Source organism: Lichenostomus cassidix, chromosome 6 (genome assembly GCF_008360975.1).
Source record: "Lichenostomus cassidix isolate B80296 chromosome 6, HeHo_3.0, whole genome shotgun sequence".
NCBI classification, from domain to species: Eukaryota; Metazoa; Chordata; class Aves; order Passeriformes; family Meliphagidae; genus Lichenostomus; species Lichenostomus cassidix.
This window is the reverse complement of record NC_139487.1, coordinates 33,703,077-33,727,625: the sequence shown is the minus strand read 5'-3', so window position 1 is coordinate 33,727,625 and position 24,549 is coordinate 33,703,077. Positions and strand designations below refer to the sequence as shown.

General features: G+C 42.6%; 1 protein-coding gene across 6 annotated transcripts in view; it reads left to right on the top strand.

The window, feature by feature from the left end:
* PCDH15 (protocadherin related 15) overlaps nucleotides 1-24,549 on the top strand; it is a 497,507-nt gene that overhangs the window by 375,110 nt on the left and 97,848 nt on the right. For 4 of the 6 annotated variants that reach the window (XM_085064475.1, XM_085064474.1, XM_085064476.1 and 1 more), the window contains 5 exons: nucleotides 7,907-8,015; nucleotides 10,237-10,349; nucleotides 17,904-18,110; nucleotides 22,983-23,117; nucleotides 23,727-23,876. In XM_085064475.1, coding sequence (XP_084920601.1) covers nucleotides 7,907-8,015; nucleotides 10,237-10,349; nucleotides 17,904-18,110; nucleotides 22,983-23,117; nucleotides 23,727-23,876 — 714 coding nt within the window. Of the gene's footprint in view, nucleotides 1-7,906; nucleotides 8,016-10,236; nucleotides 10,350-17,903; nucleotides 18,111-20,599; nucleotides 20,621-22,982; nucleotides 23,118-23,726; nucleotides 23,877-24,549 lie in introns of all 6 variants that reach the window. The other 2 variants (XM_085064471.1, XM_085064472.1) reach the window with 1 other exon arrangement.

Below are 24,549 nucleotides of genomic sequence, written 5' to 3'. Positions count from 1 at the left end.
CCTTGGAAACCAAACCAAACTGGGATTTGAACTCCCAAAATGCAGGGAGTGTCAGAAGAACCAGGTGTTTCAAACAACACTGTGGCTGAGGAAATTATAGCAAGGCTGCAGAATAAAAAGTCTGAAAGGGAACTTCCTCCTGGGGATTTTAACCCAGTTGTGGTTCAGGAGTGGAGTTGTGGTCTGAGGGTTAAAAAAAAGGAAAATATATATATAGTAGTTCTAATCCTTAAAAGTGGAGGATTTAAGGGAAAAAGGATCAAGCTCGCCTGAAAACTGAGAAGATTTTGGTTAAAAAAATGTAACAGGAAAAGAAAAATATCCCTGCAGGTCACCTTTGAAGTTGTGTTTGGGGTGAGAGAAGCACATTGTGGTTCTTGCTGGGGCTGGGCTGTGGGGTGGCCTGGGAGACACAGTGGCACAGGAGGAGCAGCAGCTCTGGGAGCTCTCCAGACACTTGGGCTGGGCTGGCAATTTGATAAAAACACAGATATTTTCTAGCTGTTCATCAGGCTGTAAAGTTCAATCCCAAATCTGATTTGGCAGGTTGAATAAACTGGTAAAAATGACTGATTTTATAATGGAATCATTTTTTTTAAAATCCAAATCCAGGAATGTTCCATTAATTGCCTGACACTTCTCATCATGGTTAGGAACTTAGAGGTGGGAAAATGAATGCATGGCAAGTGCACATTGCAATGAAATCACCCTTGGGAATGAAATAAAATTAAAGAAAATCCCCATTCCCAGGTCAGTCATGTTTGCCTCTCCTCCATGCTATTGGTAATGGTTCTGTGGAAAACATTCCTTCAGTCCTAGAGGTCTCACCTGTGCAGAACAAGGAAATTCCTGGGGAGTGGAACTCCTTCTCCCAAAAGGAGAAAATGGGATTAATCTGCATTTGGCTCTGGATGAATATCCTGGGCAGCAGAGCAGTGCTGGAGGTGTGCTTGGTAAAGAATTCCTGCTTTTTGTCCTGGGACTGAAAAGGAAAAACATTCCATAAAACACCAAATTTCCCTGTTTCACCCTAAAAAGGTGTGAAGATGAGCTCAAGGATGAAGGATGTGAGATGTATGTAAACACATGGCACATCTGCAAAGATTTATTAAAAATACATCCAGAATTGATCTGGGAAAACCCTTTTTTTCCTAGAACCTTCCATCTCAAAGTGCCACTTTTAACATTCCCTTTAAAGCAGTGCAGTAGAATGGATTTAATAGTGTTGAGGCAGAATTTGTAGCTGCCTCTGGCTACAAAATTTCTCCCCTGAAACTCTTTCTCTGTCAGGGTGGCAAACTTTAATGTGGAAAGGGCAGTGGTGGATACAGCAGGCATGAAGTGGTGAGGGAGTTCCAGGTGACATCCACACTCCTGGATGAGAGAAGTGCTTGTGGAATACCCTAAAGAGAGGAAAATCAGGGCAGAAAATGAAAATATTCTTCCGGCTGAGAGAGGGGATTGCAGTGGGGTTTTGCTGACCCCAAATGTTTCATCCTTGTGAAATTTCCCACTGCTGGGAGACTCTGGACCTTCCTTGCTCTGCAGGTGAGGAAATGCCAAATTCTCTGCAGGAAGATGAAATGTGGGCATCAGAGAAGGAAGCACCACCATTATCCTGATCAAATCTCTGTGTAAAGGGAGTCACCCAAGAGACAAAGGGCCTGGGTGAAATACTGACTGACACCTTCTTGATACTTCTCTTTTTTTTTTATTTCAAATGAATTATTCTTTTTTATGTTTGTTTGTTTGTTTTTTATTTGTTTTCTGGTTTGAAAATAAAGAAAATAAGAAAATAAGAAAAATCCCACCGGTGGTACTGCTTATATTTTCCCACCAAATACTTCTCCTCTTTTGTCATTTGCTGGTGACTTCTTGTGCCTTTTCTGGTATCTTTATTTTGTGGCTGATTTTTCTAAAGGCATAGAGAAGCCTGTTGTCCTTAGAGAAACAGAAATATATAGAAATATATAGATATATTATATAGAGAGTTATCCCTCTGTGAGAAATAGCCTTTGTCAGGAGACAAAATGAGATTAATATTTCAAGGGGTTTTGTGGTGGTTTTTGTCTTTTGGTTTTTGTGGGGTTCTTATGGTTTTGCTTTTTGGGGCTTTGTTGTTGTGGTTGGTTGGTTGGGTTTTTGTTTGTTTTGGTTGGTTGGTTGGGTTTATTTTGTTTGGTTTTGTTTGGGTTTTTTGTTTGGTTTTGGGGTGTTTTTTGGGTTTTGTTTTTATTTTTGGCGGTTTTGGGGGGGGGTTGGGGGTTTTTGTTTTGTTTTTTTTTTGTTTTGGTGTTTTGTCTTTTATGGCAAAGAAAAGACTCTTAGACATGAAAATAAAAATAATCTGGAAGTCATTGTGGTGGCTCTATGTGACCTTGAAATATTTTCTGATTTTTGAGGAGATACAGGTGCTTCTCTTAGGCTGTATCTGTGCAGAACTTGGGATAATAACAAACCCTCCATCAAGAATTTGAGGGATAATCAAGGAAACAGGCTTCAAACAAACCCCAGAATGTCAAAAAATAATGTTTATTGTTGTTTAATGGCAGCCATCACCTCGGGAGGAGGAGGAGCTGTGGATGGAATGCTGGTGGTGCCAAGGCAGAGGCTCATGGCAAAATGCATTTCATTTCATGCCCTGCACAGCCTCTGCTGGCCACACTCCTTATCGAGCGTGGCAGCGACAGAAAAAGCAATTTAGTCAGCACTGTGATCAGATCCTGATGAAATGCAATTCTTTCTTGGCCCTGCTGTTCCTGGGAGACATCATTGATAAAAATAGGCTCTGTTTTCCTCCGTGCTTGGCTTCATTATGCTCTCTTGCTGCTCTTTTAAAATGGTCGTTTTTTCCCCTCAGAGGTGCCTTGTTTTCACAGAGAAATGAAAAGAATTGTGTTCTCTGACAGCTTACTCTGTTAACAACCCCAGCTGCCAGGATATTTGAATTTTACAGTTTTCATTTCAGGAAGCTGCATAATCATGGGGCCTGACAGAAACAGCAGCCCTGGGTTGGATGGAACAGCTCAACCAGGTGCTGAAAGTTCATTAAGGGCTGGGTTTGGACAGGAGGTGAATTGAAGAATTAATCTTCTCTCTTAATTTTCCCCATTGGTCACTAAAACACTTTTTTACCCCCAGAGAAGACAGGAGAGGTCAGAACCAACAGCAGAAATTACCCATGGTGGCCTTTGAGCTGTGGCTTCTGGAAAGGAAGGGGAACTTCTGAAAAATAACAAGAGAAAAGTTCGGTTAGTTTTAAATTCGCAGATCATTTCTGGCCTCCCAGCACAGGAGGGACCTGGAGTGCTGGAGAGTGCAGAGGAGGCACCAGCATGAGCAGAGGGATGGAGCAGCTCTGCTGGGAGGAAAGGCTGGGAGAGCTGGGATTGTTCAACCTGGAGAGGAGAAGCTCTGGGGTGAACAAATTGTGGCCTTGCAGGGCCTGAAGGAGCTGCAAGAAAGATGGAGAATGACTTTTCCAAGCACCTGCAGTGCCAGGACAAGGGAAAATGGCCTCAAACTGCCAGAGGGCAGGGATGGATGGGATGTTGGAAAACATCCTTCCCTGGAGGGCGGGCAGGCCCTGGCACAGAGAGGCTGTGGCTGCCCCATCTTGCCCCTGAAAGGGTTAAAAGAGGTCTGCCTGTGGCACTTGAGGACATGGCTCAGTGGTGCTGGATTGATGGATGGACTGGAGGGTCTAAATCTCTTTTCCAACCTCACTGATTCTATAATTCTGAGAAGTACAACTCAGGAGAGTTGGCTGTTAATCTCTGGGGTTGAGCAATGCAGATTTGGTTTCCTCAGGTCGTTTTACCCTTTTTTGGGAAGTTTTTCCCAGCCCAGAATTTTTGCTACATAAACCTTTTTAACTCACATCACAACTTGATCAAACAATTTTCTGCAGAGAATTTCTTCTCTTGCAGCTTCTTCAAATCCGTGCTCGGGGTTTTCTCCTAAGATCTCTCTCCCAGTGTGAGGAATGATGTTGGGATGGTTCTGTATGGTTCACTGTCAATCCCATAAAAGGCACCTCTTAGGAATAAATCATCTGCTTAGAAAAGAACCTTCCTGGCTGAGGAAGGTGAACTCGCCTTTAGTTTCCTAGAGCACAATGATTCTCATGGTAGCAAGCAAAAAAACCCCAAAATACATCACAAAAAACCCCAAAATACTCCACCAAAAAATTCCAAAACACACCACAAACATCCCCACAAATGAAAAAGGCAGCTCTGAGCAGAAAATTGGGTAATTGTACTTCTAAAAATGTCCTGTTTCCTCTCTTTTCCTTCTCATCTTTCCCAAAGGAAGAAGTTTTCCTTAAGGATCTGTGGTCAGCAAATTGAGCTTTGCGTCTAACGTAGATGGAAAAGATAGAAAATCTGATTTTTTTAAATCCTTGTTATCAGCTCTGCCAGGACTATTGTTGTTCCCTGCACTAAAAAAAAATCCACAGTGTCCATATCCTTCTATTGGAAGCCTGGCATTCATGGACATCCTAATATATGTGAAATAAAATGAAACACAAAATACTGGAAAATATGTGACTTTTATTTAAAAGTCACTTTTATTCAGTTTTTTTTGTTGTTGTTCTTGAAAGCCCCAAGTTCAAATTCTGCATCTCAGTTGTGAATTCCCTCACAATCATTCTGTGGGATCATGGGATGGTGAAATCAATACAGAGGGAGGTGCTTAAAAATCCTGTTTGGATTTTTGAATGCAGCTGCACTCCTGGATTTACGAAGCACCATTTGAATACATTCATTTAAATATCAGCTCTTTCTTTTATTCACAATCCTCTGCAGGAGCCTGAACCCCCCTGGCACTCTTTAATTTGTCTCTTTTATAATTTCTCTGAAGGCCATGGATTTTTGCAGGACCTGCTGGACATCCCATGTGGAGAAGGTGCTGCTGTGCTTCTGTGCTGAACACAAAACAAGGGGGTGGGGAAAAAAAAAAAGATGTTTTTGCTGCTACCTTATTCTCTCTGAGCTTTTTTTAAAGTATTTTTCTGCCTTGATCATCTGGTGGCCCTGCAGACTGCCTGGCAGGCTGTGTTTGAAGGAGGATTTTTAGAATTTATGAATATTTGTGGTAGGAGTTGCAGGGTGGGCTTGGAGTTCTTTGCAGCCTGCCCAGGTCAGGATTCTGCCATATGGAACCCTGCAAGGTGCTTAATCCCCACACCAATGACTGAGAGAGCTTTGCCCTAACGAGGAGGATAATCAATTACTGCATTTCCCCCTCAGCCCGACAGGACCTTGTTTGTTTTTCATCACCTGCCTGTGCCAGAGCTCGGGAAGCCTTTCATGTTCCCCTGCAAGAGGCTGGGATTTGGGTTCTGTTTATTCTGAGTGATCTCCCAGCCCTGCTGGGGCTCTGTGCTGACTTTCCCTGCCCTTTCCCCAGCCTTTCCCTGCCAAAGCCACCCCTGGTTTTGCTTTGCCTCCAGCTGGGGCTGCTGAGGCACTTTTGGGCCCCTCAGACATCTCACTCCTTCATTAATCTGTTTTCCCTTCCTTTTAATGAGCTTCCATCTTGTCATGAAGCTCCTGAGGAGGAGCCTGCTGGGGGATTTTGGGTCTCTTGCAAAAATGCTGGTTACCTATGAAGAGTCATAGTTTGACTCCTCATTTTAAAAACAATCATTTCTGACTAAGAGCATGTGCTCACTTTGTTAAACTTCCTATGTGTGCTTTGATTGATTCATTAATGGGCTTTTACCCATTGATTAACTTAATGGCTGCTTCATTGTTTTCTGTTTTCATAGCTCTGATTTCTAAATTGGAGTGAGAAAGGTGCTGCATTAGCTGTGGATTATTAAAACAACATGAAAGCACCTTGGGTTTTGCTTCAAGGCCAGTTTCATTCAAAACAGTTTGAAATTATTAAAGGTGGGGCTGCTCAGCCTGGAGAGGAGCAGGTTGTGGGGAGACCTCAGAGCTCCTTCCACTGTCCCAGGCTGCTCCAAATCCCAATGTCCAGCCTGGCCTGGGACATTACAGGGATCCAGGGGATCTCAGCTTCTCTGGGCTCACTCCGGGTGAGTTTAAACCCAGCCTTAGCCGACCTGGTCTTGTTGTGGATGTGTTTTTAAGTCTCATGTGGGATTTTTCTGAGAGGGCTCCAGCTGATCTGGGAATTTAAAAATAGTGTTTTAGCCTTGGTCAGTTTTCTGTGTGATCTTCTCTCTGCCCATGCAAGTTTTATGCTGTCCTGAGGCCTTTAAAAATTCAAGCAAATGTCAAATATATCTCCTGTCTCCTTCTCCCTGCCTATTTTGAGCTCGTCTCCCTCATTAGGCTTTCAAGAGTCCCATTTTTCCAAGAGTCCCAGATGGAAACGGGCAGTGACAAAGGAGCTGGCTGGTGAGATGGGAACAGGGACAATAGCCATGAGCAGGAGTGGGACAAGGAGCTTCTCAATCCCAGTTTGGGAGGCTGAGAGCATCCATCCCCACTTTGTAAACCTGCCTGTCACTGGCATGTCTGTATCTTATATTTCTTTGGTGTGGAAAAGGCTAGGAGAGCCTTTACTTATTTTTCTGTTTTCCTTCTCCTTTCTTCCTCTATTCCCTTTTTCACCTTCTTTTTTCCCTCTTTATTTTTTCTTCTATCTGTTTCCCTTCTCTTTTCTTTTTTCCTTCTTTTCCCCTTATATTTTCCTCTTTCTTTCTTTCTTTCTTTCCTTTTCTTTCTTTCTTTCTTTCTTTCTTTCTTTCTTTCTTTCTTTCTTTCTTTCTTTCTTTCTTTCTTTCTTTCTTTCTTTCCTTCCTTCCTTCCTTCCTTCCTTCCTTCCTTCCTTCCTTCCTTCCTTCCTTCCTTCCTTCCTTCCTTCCTTCCTTCCTTCCTTCCTTCCTTCCTCTTTTCCTTAATTTTTCTTCCTTTTTTTCTTTTTTCTTCATTTTCCTCTGGGCTTGAGGAACCTGTAGGAGATGACCAGAGTTCTCCCAGCTCCCTCCCAGCTCTCCACAGGCAAATTTGTTGGCTCTGCCAAAACTCAGCTAAAGGGTGGATTTGTCTCATTCCCATTCCCACACTGAATTTCAAGTCCTCTCATGCAGAACACAGATTTTTCCGAGGGAAAGGCTGCCAGGATGGGTTGGATGTGGGGAAAAAAAGGTATCTGGTTTTTCCCAGAGCTCATTAAGGATTTTTGCCATGTGAGGAAACATTCCAAGGGGAGGGAAGAGCCTGGCGTGCACACATCTGTGTGTGGCACATGTGGAGTTGGTTGAGCAGCCGAGATCATTGGAATAGTGGGATTTGGGAATGGCAGCTCTGGAATTGCCACTGGGGCTGGACTGGCAGAGATGGAAGCTGGAAGCAGTTTTGGGGTGAGCTGGTTGTGACCTTGAAGGAGCTGCAGGAAATATGGAGGGACAGGACACAGAGAATGGCTTCAAAGTTCCAGAGGGCAGGGAGAGATGGGATATTGGGAAGGAATTGTTCCCTGGCAGGGTGGGCAGGCCCTGGCACAGGGTGCCCAGAGAAGCTGTGGCTGCCCCTGGATCCCTGGCAGTGTCCAAGGCCAGGTTGGACACTGGGGCTTGGAGCAGCCTGGGACAGTGGAAGGTGTCCCTGCCATGGCAGGGGACTCAGGATGGGATTTAAGATCCTTCCCAACCCAAACCAGTCTGTGATTCCTTTCCTCCAGGATCTCTCCCAAAGCTGAATCCCACAGAAAGGAGGTTGCTGTAGAAATGTTTCTGTTGCCTGGTTCATTGGGATTGAAAAGGAGCCACAAGCTCCTTTTAAATATCCTAAATATTCCCTCAATTCCAAGGGATTTTCCTCCTGCACTTTCATCCAATCCCTTCTGGGTGAGATGTTGTTGTGCTGAACCCCCAGAACTCCTTCTGCCTTTCTAACTCCTCTGTTTGTGCTGTGATGTCTCGTTGCAGGCCCAGGTGAATCCCATCAGTGTCACTCCTCCCATCCAGGCCATCGATCAGGACCGGAACATCCAGCCTCCCTCCGAGCGCCCCGGCATCCTCTACTCCATCCTCGTGGGTTCGTGCTTGCTATCTTCCTGTCCCTCCCCATCCCTCCCTTGGCTAGGAGCAGCCAGGAAAAGATTGCTTGGGGGAGTGGGACAGATTCCTCTCGTGGTCAGTGGGGTGCTTGGAATGGTTGTTCTCCCTGTTAGGGTTTGATTGCCACGTGGAAGTTCATTAATTAGCATTTAATTCAGATTAAATCCAGAATTGTCACCTGGTTTTGTGATGGAGCAACAAAACGAGGGAGCGGAGAGACTTCCAGTGCTCTGCTGGGATGTGTTTTCCATGGACAGGCACAAGAAAAGGAAATTCGAGCAGATTTCATCCCAAAAATCTCCTGGCACAGGGCAGCCCCAAGGATCTCACTGCATCCACCTCCAGTTGTCCTGCAAGCTTTCCTTCAGAATTTGAAGTTTGTTTCATTGTTTTTGCTGTTTCCTGTCCTTTTTCCTGCTCTTTCTGCATGTTTGGATCTCATTCCTGGCTTTGTGGGATGTGATCAGAAAGGCCTGGAGGGGTTGGTGGCTGCAGCTCCACCTGCACTGCCCTTCCCAAAATCCACATGGGCATTCTGTGGGATTTGGAAATGGGAGCTTTGGTGGAATCACAGCTTTTCCCATGTTCCCCACGTTGAACTCCATGGTCTTCCCAGCCAGGAGGAGGTGGAAGTGAGGATTTTGAAGAGCAATTTGGGTTGCTTTGGGGACTTTTCTCCCTTCTCCTTTGTTTTTCTCCCCTTTCTATTTTTCTCCTTTCTTTTTCCCTTCTTTTTCCTTCTTCTTTCTTTCTTTCTTTCTTTCTTTCTTTCTTTCTTTCTTTCTTTCTTTCTTTCTTTCTTTCTTTCTTTCTTTCTCTCTTTCTTTCTCTCTTTCTTTCTCTCTTTCTTTCTCTCTTTCTTTCTCTCTTTCTTTCTCTCTTTCTTTCTTTCTCTCTTTCTCTCTTTCTCTCTTTCTCTCTTTCTTTCTCTCTTTCTTTCTCTCTTTCTTTCTCTCTTTCTTTCTCTCTTTCCTTTTTTCTTCTTTCTTTCTCTATTCCTTTTTTTTTTGCTTTCTTTTGTCTTCTCTTTTCCCATCTCTCTCCCTTTTTCCTTCTATTTTTCCTTCTCTTTCTTTTTCCCTTATTTTTTCCTCTTTCTATTTTCTTTCACTGTTCTTATTCTCCTTCTTTCCCCCTTACATTTTCCTTCTTTTTTGTTCCTTTTTCTTCCCTTTCCCCCTTCTTCCCTTGCCTTTTTCTTCCTTTTTTTCTTCCTTTGTTCTTCTTTTTAACTTTCTTCTTTTTTTTTCTTTCTTTTTCCCTTCTTCTCTTTTGACACAGGATTGGAGAGGATCCTCCCCATTCCAAAAGTTTTTGTGCATTTTTGGCTCTCTTATTTTAAATATGAGATAATACATTTTTAAAGCCACCTTTTCAGAGATTTTGCGATTGCTCCTTAATTTTTTCATCATTTTTTGAGCTTCAGCTTCACCCCTGCTGCTGTGCAGCCTCCACAACCAGCTAAATCTGCCACCTGCCAAAAGTTTGGAGCTCCTGCTGGGCACCTTGTGCCCTTCAAAAATGAGATTAATTAATTAGGAGTGGAAATTAAAAGGCAAGGCAAGGGGATACAGGACTTGGAGCTTGAAGCTCTGGTGGTGGAAGAGAAAAAAGAATCCATGGATGTTGTTTTGCTGCTTTTTTGGGTCGATGATACAGATGTATAGCAAGAGAGTCACAGAAAATAGATATATATAAAATATATATAAATAGATGTATAATTTATATAGCTAGGTTGTCATTGCAAATTAAATTATTGCAGGAATTTATCTCCAGGCTTTCTGAAAGTTCTTTCTAACCCAAATAATAGCAGCATTTTTCAGGGAAGTGATCTTTCCTAAAAGGAACATTTTTCCTAGAAGGATTTCTAAAATAACCTATCTGTTGTTATCATATTATTATTATTATTACTCCTGTTATTACTTATATCCATTATTTATATCTTATTAGTAATATTCCTGCTGTTATGAAGTACTTAGAGAGTCCCAGGCGAGAGGAATCTTCGTGGTTATGGAGAAAAGGAAATAATAAAATATTAAACACATAACTTTATAGTATCCTTAAGCTCCATATAAGACAACATTTTATCCTTCCAATAAGAGAATTAAGCTTTGTTCCTTGGATAATGAATGAGTCAAATAAACACATGGTTGAACTAAACCCTTCAGGTTGTTCCAACCCCAATGTCTCTCTTGCAGGCACTCCTGAGGATTATCCCCAATATTTCCATATGAATCTCACAACGGCCGAGCTGACCCTCCTCCAGCCCATAAACAGGGATTTTCACCAGAAGTTTGACTTGGTTATTAAGGTAATTCGGGCTGAATTGCTGGTTTTGTGTTCTTGGGAAAACAAAAAGCTTTGGAGAAAATGTGTGGTGAGCCTGCTTTGTCCTGAGGAGTTACAGGATAAGCCCTGCAGCCCTTCAGTTCCCAAACTCAGGCAGCACAATCCATCAATTAAATTAATTTGCAGATGAAGGAAGGGATTTTCTGTGTCCAAACAGCAGCCTGGGTCATTATTGGCAGTGTTTATAGGATTGAGGAGGTTCTGTCACTGTGGTAAATGTGCAGTCAGGGAAAATAAGGAAATAGTAAGGAAAAGGACCCGTCTGTAAGAATGTGCCACCTGCTAAAACAATAAAAGTTTTAATGCTGGATCCTGCAGGGACCTTTGGAATTTTTTGGACCAGGCTCAGGCTTGTACCAAATCAAACCTTCAGCTTCTTGTGTTGCACATTTCTCATTTCTCTCTGCTGTGGGATCTGATTCTGTTTTATCTGGAGGGGTGCAACGTGTGAAGTTTCCCTTCAAACAGAAAATCTGCTATTTTTGCAGCACGCCCTCAATTTCAGCTTTAAAATATTCCCTCTGATATCAGGAGATCAATTTTATCCCCCCCCCATTAAGATATCATGGAAAACTGTGAAATGGAAAAAGTGGTTAAGTCAAGACAGGAATATTTGAATGCAGGAAGGAAGGTGGGCAGGAAATGCTGATAAATGTTGAATTCTCAAATTGGGAGAAAATGGGAAAAACTAAAGATCCTAATAACAAATGCTGGGTTTCATTCTCCCTCTATCTCGGGAATATATTAGATGATAAGCACGGAGAAAAGCAATTTTCCCCTCCTATGGAAGCTCTTGGCACTTCCATCCCTGCCAAGAGACATGGGCATTATTACAACATCCTTCCTAAAGAACATGTGGATTTTTTGAGGGCATTCCCATTGGAATTTCCATGTGGCAACAGTGAGGCTGCCAAAATATGGGGTTGAAACCTTTATAATAAAAGAGCTTAACTAAAATTACAGTGACCTGAGACATTGTCTGTGGACTGGTGACATGAGATGATGTTCTTGTCACCAGCTCTAAAAGGTGTCAGGCAGGGTTGTGGGTGGGGTTTTTTTGGGTTTTGTTTGGTTGGTTTTGGCTTTTTTTGTTTCTATGTTTGGGGTTTCTTTGTTTTTGTTTTGTTTTTTGTTGGTTTTTGGGGATTTTTAGGTTTTTTGTTTGTTTTATTCAGGGTTCTTTCTGTTTCTTTTTTGGGTTTTTTTTGTTTGGTTGGTTGGTTTTGGTTTATATTTTGTTCTTGTTTTGGTTTTTAGGGGTTTTTTTGTTAATTTGTTTGAAGCATGAGGCAAATGGGAGAATGAATCAAATGGATGGCCTTTTGCTCCTTTCCTGTTTGAAGAGGAGTTATTAATCAATCAGGCAGAATCGAAGCTGGCAGTCCCATTCTGATCCATTAATGGCTGCAGAGGGCTGGATGAGCTGGCACAGGCAGGGAAATGCTCCTGCATGGAATTCCTGCACTATGGAGAGTTTCCCACCCCTGGAAATGTTATTATATTTTGATTTTGATAAATTTGCTCGTGCTGGGGGTGATTCAGTTCATAGGGACTCACTTTGGGAGCTGGCTGAGGATGAGGAGCTCCAGGAGCTCCTCCTCGATATTTGCAGTGGGTTGATATCCAGTAATTAGTTAAAGTGATAGATAAATTGATTAAGTTAAATAAACTGATTGTTTTAGAGTAGGTTTTCATCCAGCCTGGCTGGTCAATTCATAAACCACTGTCTGTTGCATTTTTTATTGTATTTGGGAAATGAGGAAGGATTTATGTGACTTGGGCATCTAAATAAAAACCCCAATTAGATTATTAAAGAAAATAGGGGGAAAGAGGGAAAGGCAGGAAATAAGGACATTTCTGTGCCATGTTTGGTGGGATTGCACAAGGGATGTTTCCTGTTCCAAGTGGAAGTTCAGGGAGATTGGGAGAGAATTCCCTGCCAGCCACTGGCAAGGCTGAGAATGATCAGGTTTAAAACACGAAGAGGTTGTGGAGGACAACTCCAGGCTGGAGAAACTTGGGAATGATCTCCCTGGTGGAAATACTGTAATAACAGCAAATTCTGATCCTGAGCGATTACAGCATCATAATATATAAAATACATCTTATAAATATAAATATATCTACTATTCTGGTTGTAAAGAAAAGGATATAATCACAGAACCATTTAGGTTGGAAAAACCCCCTGAAATCATCAATTCCAACCATTCCCCCAGCACTGCCAAGCCTGCCTGGGATGGGATTTCATCCCATGTCTTCCAGACACTTCCTGGGATGAAACTTCCAGGGATTGGCTGTAGAATTGCAGGAGGACTTTGCAAGACCAAGTGAGTCAGTAATAAAGTGGCTGATAAAATTAGGCATGGCTTGAAAATCAAGTGGAATGTGTCAGAAGGGATTGTCCCAAACTTTTATATGAAATGATGGGTTCTGGCCTGACTTGGGAATGAGATCCTGGTGCTGGAACTGGGAATGGAGTGTGAAGGTTGGCTTAGTGATCCAAAAAGAAATGTAAAAAAGAAAGGGAACATTAGAAATCATTAGTGAAAGTGGAGAAAAGAACAGAGAGAAAAGCACTGCAGCTCTGTGCACATAGATTCTGATTTAGATGTCAGAAAAAAATCCTTTTTCCCTGAAACAATGCTCAAGGTTTGGAGAAAGTCACCCAGGGCGGTGTTGGAGTCACCCTCTCTGGCAGTGTCCAGGAGGCATTGGGATGTGGCCCTTGGGGACATGGCTCAGGGGTGATGATGTGGCAATGGTTGGACTCGATGACCTTGAAGGACTCTGCCAGCCTTGGTGGTTCTGTGATTCTGTGGCTGTTTTATTCTGAATTTCAGACAATTCCAACAGGCAGTGAGGAGATCTCCGTCAGTTCAGCTCACTGGACTGGAAGTTCTTGGATTTAGAGAAACACTCCATGGGTTTGGAGACTTAAAGAGCCCTGAATTATCTTTTTTTTAAAATTTATTTTCACCCCTTCAGAAACTTCATCTCTGCAATGTTTGGTTGATTTTTGTAAGAATTTCAGCCTTCAACTCTTCCCATCCTGTTCTGATCGCTTGGCTCCACCATCCTTTGTTCCCTTTGGTTTGGGTAGTTCCAATTTTCCCCTCTTCCCATTTCCTGCATTCCTTCTTCATCTTCCTGCATTTCACAGGATTTGTGCTCATTCTTTGCTCCTCTAAATGTTGGGATTTTTGTACTCATGATGACAGATTAGGAAAAGAATGGAAGAAGTTTATTTTCATTAAAGAGTTGCTCCATGCTCTTCCTGCCAAGGCTGAAATTTCCAAATCAGTCCTTCAGTTGTGCATCTCCTGTAGGTCCTAAGGACAAGAAGTGTTTTTTAAATTAGCTTTTCCAAGGTTCAGCCCTTAGGTGAACTCAGAATTCAACTAATTCTCTTTGAGACAGCCTTTTATTCTCTCTTGTCTCTAATACAGCAGAGGGGTTTGATGGAGAATTCCAAATCCGAGTGCAGGGACAGGTTTTGTCTTTGGGAATAAGAACAAAAGGCTGCAGGAAACCCAAACTTTCCCTTTAAATCACTAAAATATTTCTTCATATCAGTCAGATTGACCTGAAATTGTGCGTCAGAACTCCCAGAGCAAAGAAATCATTAAAATCAATAATTGGGATGTTCTGTAATGTCTCTTATAGACAGAAATTTCCTTTCTGGATAAAAACCCTTTTTCCATGTAAAATTTAACATTCAGCACTTAAAACTTGGCCTAATGGCTTCATAGCTGGTGGGTTTTTTCAGGGAAGAATAGAGAGAGTTGTAGGATTTGGAAAATAATCTGTAATCAGTGATCCCTGCCCTGCAGCCCTGCAAGCCTCTGTGAGCCTTGCTGGTCCTAAAGTCCCCCTTTATCCATGGCCATAAAAAAGAGGTTTTGGGGTATTTTTAAGCCCAGTATCCAGACACCTTTTGTGCTGATTTAATTTGCCTGCCACAGTGACAGCAAAGTCCCATTTTTTCTGTGTTCTGAAGATATTCTGGGCTCCCTGTCCTTAAGCCAGGTTTTAATCCAGTTCAGTGCTTTCTTCTTGTGCTGCACCTGCCGACCTTGGGAATTAATCTCCAGTCCTAAAGTTTAGCCTAAATCTGGATAAATGCTGTCCCTATTTTCACCCTGATTTCCCAGTTCAATTATATTGAGAGATTATCATTATTTTAGTTTCGGGATTTTTTTTGCTTTTGTTCTTTGTTTTGTTTAGGGTTTTTAGGTTGGATTTTTGGGGGATTTTCTTTGCTTCCAGGAATGGGCCTTCCCATTTTTATCAAATAAAAGATCTGGCATGAAGGAATTCCCCCCCATTTGGTGATTTTTTTTTTTATTTATTCCTGTTTATCCTGTTTTACTGGTGGGATAACTCTGTATTCCTGTGGAAAAGGAGCAGCATGGAAGTGTCTTAGATAAAACAATTTGGTTTTCTTGCACCTGAGGACAGATTTTTTGCATGGAGGATGGCTGAAGTAGAATCTGTGATTCCATGGGGAAGTGGGAACTCTTGAGTTTTATCCAAATTGGATTTGCAATCAGTGATCCCTCTGGTTCCTTTCCAGCTCGGAGTTGCACTCCTTAGGGTTATTTGAGAGACCCCTCATTATTTTGACCCTAAAACACTTTTTTTTGAAGGACTGGAAGCCAAATGCTTTGTGGCTCAGATACCAGTGGCTTTCTGGATGAAGGAAATGTCAATTGTCGGCTGTTTTTGCTCCAAAATATGTGTTAGGAAGCAAAAAGGCTCAACCTGTGGCCACTAAGTCCAGATCAGTCTGAGGAAAAAGGGTTTTCCCTGAAAGGTCCCAAAGTCTGGAACAACTCATGTGATGCAGAACTTCATCTCTTAAAAAAAAAAAAAAACTTAAGGAAAGCAAAAATAAAAAATCCGCCCCCAAACCACCACAAAGCAAACAAACAAAAAAACCTCCAAACCCCCACACAAAGAGAAGAACTGAAGAAATAGGGCACCAGAGCAAAAATTGGCAATATCACAGCTTTTTGATATTTTTGGAGCATTATGAAGGTTCTGTGTTGAACTCTGCTCATAGTCAAGTGTCACTTCTCAGACTGATTTTATGGAACACCTGAAACCAAATCAATTCCTCCTATTGTAATGTGAAAAAAAATCCTTGTTTCAAACAAAAGGCAAAAAGATGAAGTGGCTGTTTTCAAGGCTTGCTTTTTTCCCTCAAATAGAGGCATCTTTGGAAACCAACAAATGCAATGAATCCATGATTTTAAGATTGGAACATGAAGGAAAGCTGGAGTGATTTGGAGTGCAAGCACTCGGTGAGGAAGGACTCCTCTGCTTTGTCATTTTGGGCTCCAGGGTCTCCAATTTGAGGTCCAATTTTGGGAGTAAACAACTTTCTTTGTGTTTGGCCATAATTCCGAGCACTTCAGCAAACCCTGTGACACCTTCCTGGGGAAATGTTCCTGCTAGAATTCTGCCTTTATCCCAGAATTTGCTCTGGGCTCGCTTGCACTTTGGAGCAGGAGCATCGTTGTGGTGTTTCAAGCTGTTCAGAAGATTGAGCCTCTCTGTGGTTTGATTTTCTGGGGTTTTTGGGATCTCTTTATGAAAAGAATCATTCAGGGCTGTGATAAAGGAGCTCCCAGGGGTTGTGTGGAACCATTGGGCTGCAGAGGGACTGATTTTCCTCGGAAAAGCAAAAGGAAAGAGGATTTCGGTGCTCTGGGCTGGGAACAAGGTGGGCATCGGGCACAGCTGGGACTCCGTGATCCTGAAAGTCTTTCCAACCTAAAAGATCCCAGGATTCTGCGATTCCATGATGCAGTAGAATCCCAGCAGTGTGTGTTGCTTGAGGAGCAGACTTTTCCTGGGATTTTCTCTCATGCTTTCAGTATTTTAACTCAGAGGAAATTTCCATCTCAGGACATTTCTGGAGTTTCACCCTCCGGGATCTGGAGCCTGAGTCCTGCCAGGGAATTTTGTTGAGGTTGGTTTTGACACATGAAGTTTATTTTCACTGGACTGTAGCCCTGGGCATTTTTTTCCTGTTGTTCAAGAGTAATCCAGGAGTGTTTTAAAGAGAAAAATTAATTTTTCCTAAAAACTGAGTGTTTTGAATGAGTTTTTTATGGATTACTCAAGGTGTCATCACCTCCTTTGAAGAAAATAACAATTTTTATGTTTATACTTCTTTTTACTTGAAATAGAAGGTTTTAATAATTCTTTTTCTTATTTTTTGAACAGAGGTTTTTATCATTGCCGAGACACTATTGCTGCTTGATAAACAAAGAGAATTATCATTTTTCAGACCGAGAAAAGGTGTTTAAATAAGAAATTTAAAACAACCTTGATGGAATCAAAGGGATTTTTCCAGCCCAAGTTCCTTGGATTCTTGATGTGAAAAATGAGGAATTATCTGGTTTGAACTGGGGGAAATGCCTGACTAGAAGTAAAACCTCTGCAGACAGAAAGTCCTTTAACAACAGGAACTGAGGTCCTGTTCTCTCTTGTGATCCAGGATCTGTGTGCATCCAGATTTTGGGAATACAACTTTAGGCCATGGGTGGAAATAGGAAACTGCTGTTCCTGCTGCAGTGTAAAGTGCACGACTACAATTCAAACTGGTTTGCTCTTTATAAACTGGAGACCAAATTCCTTTTTGTCTCCTAATTCCCTTGTTCCCTTGCTTTAATCCGTTGGTGGTGGGGAAGCTAAAGGAAAAGAGAGCAGGATCACAGGTTTTTGTTGGATTGGCACCCTGGGAATAGATATTTAGTGCTTTAATCTTTAGGAAGCTGGAGAATTAGAATAAATCGGGTGAAAAATACCAGGGAGTAACTCCTGGGAGGTGCAGAGTTGCATTGAAATGTGGGAGTTATTCGTGGAAGTGAAAAATTTTGCTGGACAAAGATCCATGGTTTCTCTGGGAACAGGGTGCCCCTGGATCCCTGGCAGTGTCCAAGGCCAGGTTGGACATTGGGGCTTGGAGCAGCCTGGGACAGTGGGAGGTGTCCCTGCCATGGCAGGGGTGGCACTGGGTGGGCTTTGAGGTCCTTTCCAACCCAACCTATTCTGGGATTCAAAAATAGGCAAAATCCAGATTAAAATCCCCTTCATGTAACACTGAAGAGGTGGATCTGGGGACAGAGTCTGTCCACATGTGCCGTTCCCATCTTTTGCGTTCCACTCTTGCTGCTGCTGTGCCTTCTGCTCTGCAATCAGCATTCCCAGTTTTCTTTCATTCCTCAGGGCTTTCCCAAAACTCTCAATCCTTGAAGTTTGCACAAGGTTTGGGGTTCTCATGGCTGTGGAAATGTGACTGTGACGGAAAGTGTTCCTGTTCTTTTCTCCCAGCTGATTTGCAGTTGGTGTTTCTCTTTCCCATGGCGTTGAGCTCCATAACAGGGATGTGGACAACGTTATCCATGTTTTAGCTGGATTAGGACTCTTAAGTTGAACTACCCATGGTTAACTGGGGTTTGTGGTTGTTCCTGGCTGGGAACCTTTGACAAACTAGGTGATTTTTTAGGCTGAACAAGACAATGGCCACCCTCTCCCTGCCTTTGCCAACCTGCACATCGAGATCCTGGACGAGAACAACCAGAAGCCTTATTTCACAAGGTCCACCTACGAGGGCTTCATCCTGGAATCCTCCCCAGTGGGAACGACCATCTCGGATAACAGGAACCTCACCTCCCCCCTGCAGCTCGTGGTGCTGGACAACGACGTCGAAGAGGTACTTCTGTTCTTTTAGAGTGGTTGCATTTCCATTATTTCTAGATTTCTTTCTTTTTTACCTTTTTTTTTTTAATTGAGACAAACCTGTTTAGATGAATAAATACAAAACCAAATCTCGATTTCATGATGATTTCCTTTTTGTTTTCGTTCTGAGTTCAGAAGGAAAGCCAAGCTGCAGGTTTAGGTTTTGTAGGAATAGTTATAGGATCTCTTGAATAAAGTTCTTAACCTGAGAGTCTGAAAGAAATCCGCTTTTCAAGGCTTGACTTTAGGCAAATTCATGTTTTTTAAGGAACGTGAGAGACCATTGTCACTAAAACAGCACAGCATGTAACTCCGGGTTAGATCATACCCAAGACAGAAAATTAGGATCATTGGAACTGTTAATTCCTGAATTGTGTCTTCCTTGGTTATTTCAGGATGGTCTCACGGTTGAATCATGCGGAAAGTACCACACATAATATTTACACACTCCAAATACAAACATTGAATTTAGGGGATTTCTGCACAGGAGGAACAACATGTTCTTTTAGTTCCCCAGATTTGTAATACAATCCTGGGATTCCTGTTCCCCACCAAAAGTCCCAGATTCATCCCAGGCTCCCACCTTTTATTGTTGTGCCTCCTCTGGAGCACATTCCTATGAATTCCTCCCAGTATTGGAATCTGGGGTAAGGCAGTTCATTAATAAACTTGCATTTGCCTGCGCTAAAATTTACAACAGAGCTGTGGCCCAAAGATTTGTCATTTTAATTGCATCACTAATAATGAAAAAAATCTGTCCAATCTGCAGCAGCATCTTAATTGGGAGCACTGCCATAACTTCAATAATCTGCATCAGAAAATGCTCTAAAAACCAAATTTATCATTCTTGAGCTGCTTCAGGCAGCCTGCTAGAAGTTGTAACACATTTCTGTGGTTCAGTACAAACAGACCTGAAATTTCTTATCCGCAGGAAAGGATATTCCATGGATTCAGCGGTTTAGGAGCCCAAATGCTTTTCCTAGTGAGCTTCAGGTGGTTTCCCATCATGTTTTAATTTTCACGGGATGATGAACAGCAGGAGTTTAGTGAAGTTGGTGAAAATCTACCTCAGCCAGGTGATGCAAAACGAGGCAGAGCCAAAAGTGAATTCTTTGTGATTCCCGGAATTCCAGCTGGGAGCACAGCTCCCACGTTAAATGGGAGAGCAGAACTCCCACGTTAAATGGCTAAACACTGAAATTGCTCCTCGTGGGCTTGGATGGGAGCTCAGGGTGGGATTTTCAGCACAGGGAATGCTCCTCAACTCCTGCAGGGCTCAATGTCCTGATGGTTTCATGGTACCTCAGGAAATTCATGAGTTTAGGAATATATTTCAGTTGAAGGATTGCTGACGGATCACTCCCTTAAACCCTCTCCATGCTGGAGCATCCCAGTTCCCACTGGTGGCACTGGCTAATCACAGGGAATTCTGCCTGCTAATTGAAATATTAAAATGACTCTCTGTCCTCAGGTACATGGAGGAAGAAAGTGCTCACTTAACTCCGTATCTGAAGGGGGAAAAAGAACAAAACCCTTCCTAAATTGAAACCCTGTGGGAATTATAACAGAGTCCTGCTCTAAACCTGGCAGAAATTAATTTCTAGATGGGACACTGCAAACAGACCTTTCACTAGAGCAGCACTGCTGAGTGCTGATATAATTAAGTGCTCTGTTTAAATGGCATAAACTAAATTAAGCCACACAGGTACATAAGCCAAAGCAAAGCCAAGATGAGGAACTTCAACTGTGGGAGCTGAGAGCTCTTTTTGTAAAGCTTCCCAAGCCTCTCTTTTCCTTCCTCTTTGCCTTCCATGGGAGAGAGTTCATTTATCCAGTGGTTAGGATTGGTGAGAAGGCTGCACTGTGGATAAATCATGGAATGGTTTGGGTTGGAGGGACCTCAAACACCTTCCCCGATCCCAGGCTGCTCCAATCCTGTCCAGGCTAGTCTTGGGATTCCTGAGTTATCCCATGCAGGGCCAGGAGTGGGTTGGATGCTCTTGGAGCTCATTCTAGCTGCCCTGGAAAACTCTGGAGCCAAATAGACTCCATCCAAAAAACTTTTGGGATTGTTGAAATGCATATTCATTCATTCATTCAGCAGACAAATTCATGGCCTTGTCTGCTCAGTCTTGGCAATATCATCATTATCCCTGATAATTTTGGGTTCATCTTCATCAGTTTGAGAAAACTCTTCACTTTGGGCACAGTTGTAGCCCCTGCAGGGATTTGAGGTGCAGCAGGAATGGAACATTCACATCCACACAGAAACTTTTCCACAGGTTTTTCCAGCAGAACACCCTCCAGCCCAGGAGTTTATTGAATACAGCATTTTGTGTGCCTCATTTTATTGGGTTGGTTTTTTTTTTAATCTGTAACCATGAATTCCCAAAATATTCTGCTGTCCCTCAGTCCTGGGTTTGTGTTTCCTCACTCATGTTCATTTTGTGTTTCCCTTTGTAGGTCAAGCCAGGTGCCTTCCCCGTAGGTATTGGGTGTTCTGTGTGCAAAACCTCTTTTTTTTGTTTAATTGTGTGATTTCTTCCTTTATTTCCCCCTTTCTCCCCTCATTTCTCTCTGCCCTGCTGGTGTTTGGGGTTTGGACTGTCTGTCCCTTGCTTTGTGAAGCCTGCAAAGAGCCCTTGAAACATGCTCGACCCAATTTAGGGGATAAAGTCACACACTGTGATTGCTTCATGTTCATTAAATAATTATGAGTCTTCCAAGACATCCTGAGTATTGCAAATTAAAATTAAAAAGTCCCTCAGGGTTGAACTGTGTGCTTGAAATGGTCCTTGCAGGTTGCATGTGAACTCTTTTGGGTGGATTTGGATCGTTTGCTAGTTCAAATTCTATGTTAAACAATTTATCAGAGACCCAGTGGTGACACCAGGAATCACAACGCTTACTTACAGCAAAGAAAATAATTTCAAAAATTAAATTATTGAAAATTGAGTTGGCAATGTAGCTGGGGTTGTTTTCTCTCATGTGAAATGTTGAGCTGAGTTTTCCTGCAGCATAAAATGGAAAAATAATGTCCAGGATCCATGATAATAATGTCAAATATCCCTGGTAATAATGTCCAAGCATAACAATGCTTTTTCAGATGAAGGGAATAAATTGTTCTGTGGCTCAGACATGCATGGAAGGTGGTAAAAGAGGCACTGATTGCTGTCAGGGCAATTTCCCTTCCACATCAGGAGAACATTTCTAAGCCAAGGATAGCAGTGGAATGGGACACATTGCTCCAGGAGGGTTTGGGATCCCCATCAGTGGTTTTTCTCAGAAACAACTTAGGGAAAAATGATGTTTATTGGTGCTCAAAAGGACTGCAAAACAACCTGGAGGTTTTGTAAATGAAATTTTTAACTGACTTTATAATGTCTACAAAGTGGACAATTATTGGCAATTACCTTTCCTAAGCTTTCCTGGAATGCAGAGGTTGCCATTTGCATTGCTGCATTTCAAATGAATTTGAATTTTCCTGGGAGCTGCAGTTGCAGCAAAGCTCGAGGCAGTGAGGAACCACTCATGTGGAACAATTGGATAATTCTTTCCCGTGGCTTCCTGGAATGTTTTCCTCTTTAAATTGTGGAATCTGTGGATTCCAAGGGTTTGAATCACCCAGGAATGGCACTCGTGGCAACACAGAGTGAACCTTCCAGAAGAGCTTGGATTCAGAATGTCCAGAGAAGTAATGCTCTTTTTGGGATTATGTGCTCAATTCAGCTTTTCCCTTTTTCAGATTGTTTCCAGAATTCAGCTGGTTCTCCTCTGCAGGGGTGGGATTTGTGGAATGACCTTGGAAAGCAGCTGGTAAAATGCAGGATTTCCTGTCATTTCTGGTACTGCTGCTCTGGTTCCTCATCTCCACATCCCTTGGGGCAGTTCAAACCAGTTTTGATAGGACTTGTCTCCCAGCCTTTTGCATTTCCCTGGAATTCACATTCCACCAACAACACAAATCAACTCCACGACTTGTGAGTGAGAACAGCACATGGAGTCAGGTCCAATCAACCAGATTATGGACAAGGACACCAAAAGTTGTTGGAATACTTTGGGCAACAAAAGGTGGTGTGGTTTGTTTGAAAATGCAATTAATGTGAAGTCTGATCAGTTAAATAACTCAAAAACACCTTGAAAGAGGTGCAAGTCAGGAGGGACATGAGTCCCAAAGTCAATTTACAATCCCTTAGAAATTTACAATCCCTTAGATATTTAAATTGTAAATCCCTTACTTTTTTCCCTCTCTTTGCCTTAAAATGTTCCTTTTCGGTTCGTTGAGGACGTTTTTCCCCCATAACTGAGAGGTTCCTAATTCTGCATCGATACATTTGGATTCTGAGCCCTACAGAGACCCCCTGAGCTGAATCTGTTTCTTGAAACACTTCACCACACATTGTTCTCTTTTTCCATGGCACCAACCCAGCTGGTTTATTGCTCTGTTCATCAAGTTCAGCTTTGGTTGGGTTTCAATATGAAGAGAAAAGCTTGAATCTGGTTTCTCATATTAAGTTGTGTTTGCCTTAAAAATTACTCTTTAATGGGGGGGGGAAGCATTTATTTAAAACCAACACAGGGATTTGTTTACAATTGGATTTTCTTACTCTAGTGCTTTTTTAATATGTTTTTCATCAAGAATATTACATTTTTATGCCAGCAGTGAGGTTTTTTACCTTTTTTTTTTTTTTTTACAATTTTGTAGATTTTTAGTCACAGCATTTGTGCTTATTTAGGTTCCAGTTACAACAAGCACCTCTGAACTGATACCAAAATGCTCTTGGAGACTTAATGCACCTCTGAATTGATACCAAAATGCTCTTTTTGCCCTTGATTTTGCTGGCAGACCAAGGACCCGCAGCTGCACCTCTTCCTGAACGACTACAGCACGTTTTTCACTGTGACCCCCAGTGGCATCACCCGCTACCTCACCCTGCTGCAGCCTGTGGACAGGGAGCTCCAGCAGCTCTACACCTTCTCCGTGAGTGAACGTGGAATTTTCTCCTTGGAAAACCCTCCAGGCTCTGCTGGGAACAAGTGGTGGGAAAGGATCCATCCAGGGTGTTCCCTGCTCCTCATCCCACAGCAGGAGCTGAGCTCTTGTTTTTATTCCCCAGAGCCAGGAGCATGAGCCTTGGCTTGGGCTTTTTGCTTTACTTCAGCCCCAAATAAAAAAATTGGGCTGATAGAAACCCCAGCCAGAAGTATTAAAAGAAAAGAGGGGGAGAAAAGCTTAAATGGATTTAATATTCGCTCAGGCTGGGAGTTAACCCCTTACCAGCCCTACAGCAATTTGGGAATGAGCTGTGAAAAAACCCAGGCCCTGTGCATGGACACAGCAGCTCCTATTCCAGCCCCAGCCCTGCGAAATCCCAAGTTTTTCCCTCTCACTTACACAGTGGAAAGGTTTGGGTGGGTTGGCTTTGCTTTTGCCTCAAGTCTTGTACGTGCAGGGACCTGCTGGATCCTCCTGTCCTTGTAAATCATGGGGAGGAAATGCTGATTTGGGGTTGCCATGTTTCTCTTGGAATTGTTTGAAGAGCACACCCCTAAAACACCTTCCTGTCCTGCTGGTTTTGTCCCTCCACAGATGACAGCTTCTGATGGAGTCCAGGAGAGTGTCCCTGTCACTGTCAACATCGTGGTGATCGATGCAAATGACAATTCCCCAGCCTTCTCCAACATCTCCTACAGCGTCAAGATCTACACGGACATGAGGCCTGGGGAAGGTGTCATAAAGGTAATTCCAGGGGGTTTATTCCCTTTCTTAACTCACTTCTTGGTACAGCACATGGCCTTGCTCATGGAAATTGGAAATGAAACCAGCTAGAAATGAAGTTTGTGTCTCTGCATGCACTTCATTAATTAATTTATCTATTAAAAATTGCTAAAAGTCAATGTCAGGCCTGTCTGCAGCTCAGCTCCTTCCCCTGAGGTTCCACAGAAACTCTTCAGCTGAAAAATTTCAAAAGAAAAGAAAAATTCTCCTTTATGAGCAGGAAAGGAATAATGGAGAAGTTGGGCCTTTAGTGCACCTCTGTCAAAAAATTCAAATTCTGAGAGTGAGGTTTTCCCAAATCCACACTTCTGTCTGCCCGGTTAGCACGTGGCTCCTTCCAGGTCTTCTGAGTTTCTAATCTGGTCCAAGGGGGAAGGTGGAAAATTCTGGGAGAGGGTTTGTTTTCCAGCTCGTCCCACACTGCCAGATGATCCAAGTTGACAAATTACCCAGCTGAAAAGAAAAGCCAAGGGTCAGGTCTTAGGATTTTGGTGGAGGAAGACCTGGAGCTGCTGGAGAGAATCCAGAGGATGAGCAGAGGGATGGAAAAAAACCACTTTATATACACAAAGGCTTTATAACAACTTTCTCAAAGGCCAAAGTGACCTTTCTTTTGCATTTTTTGAATCCTGAC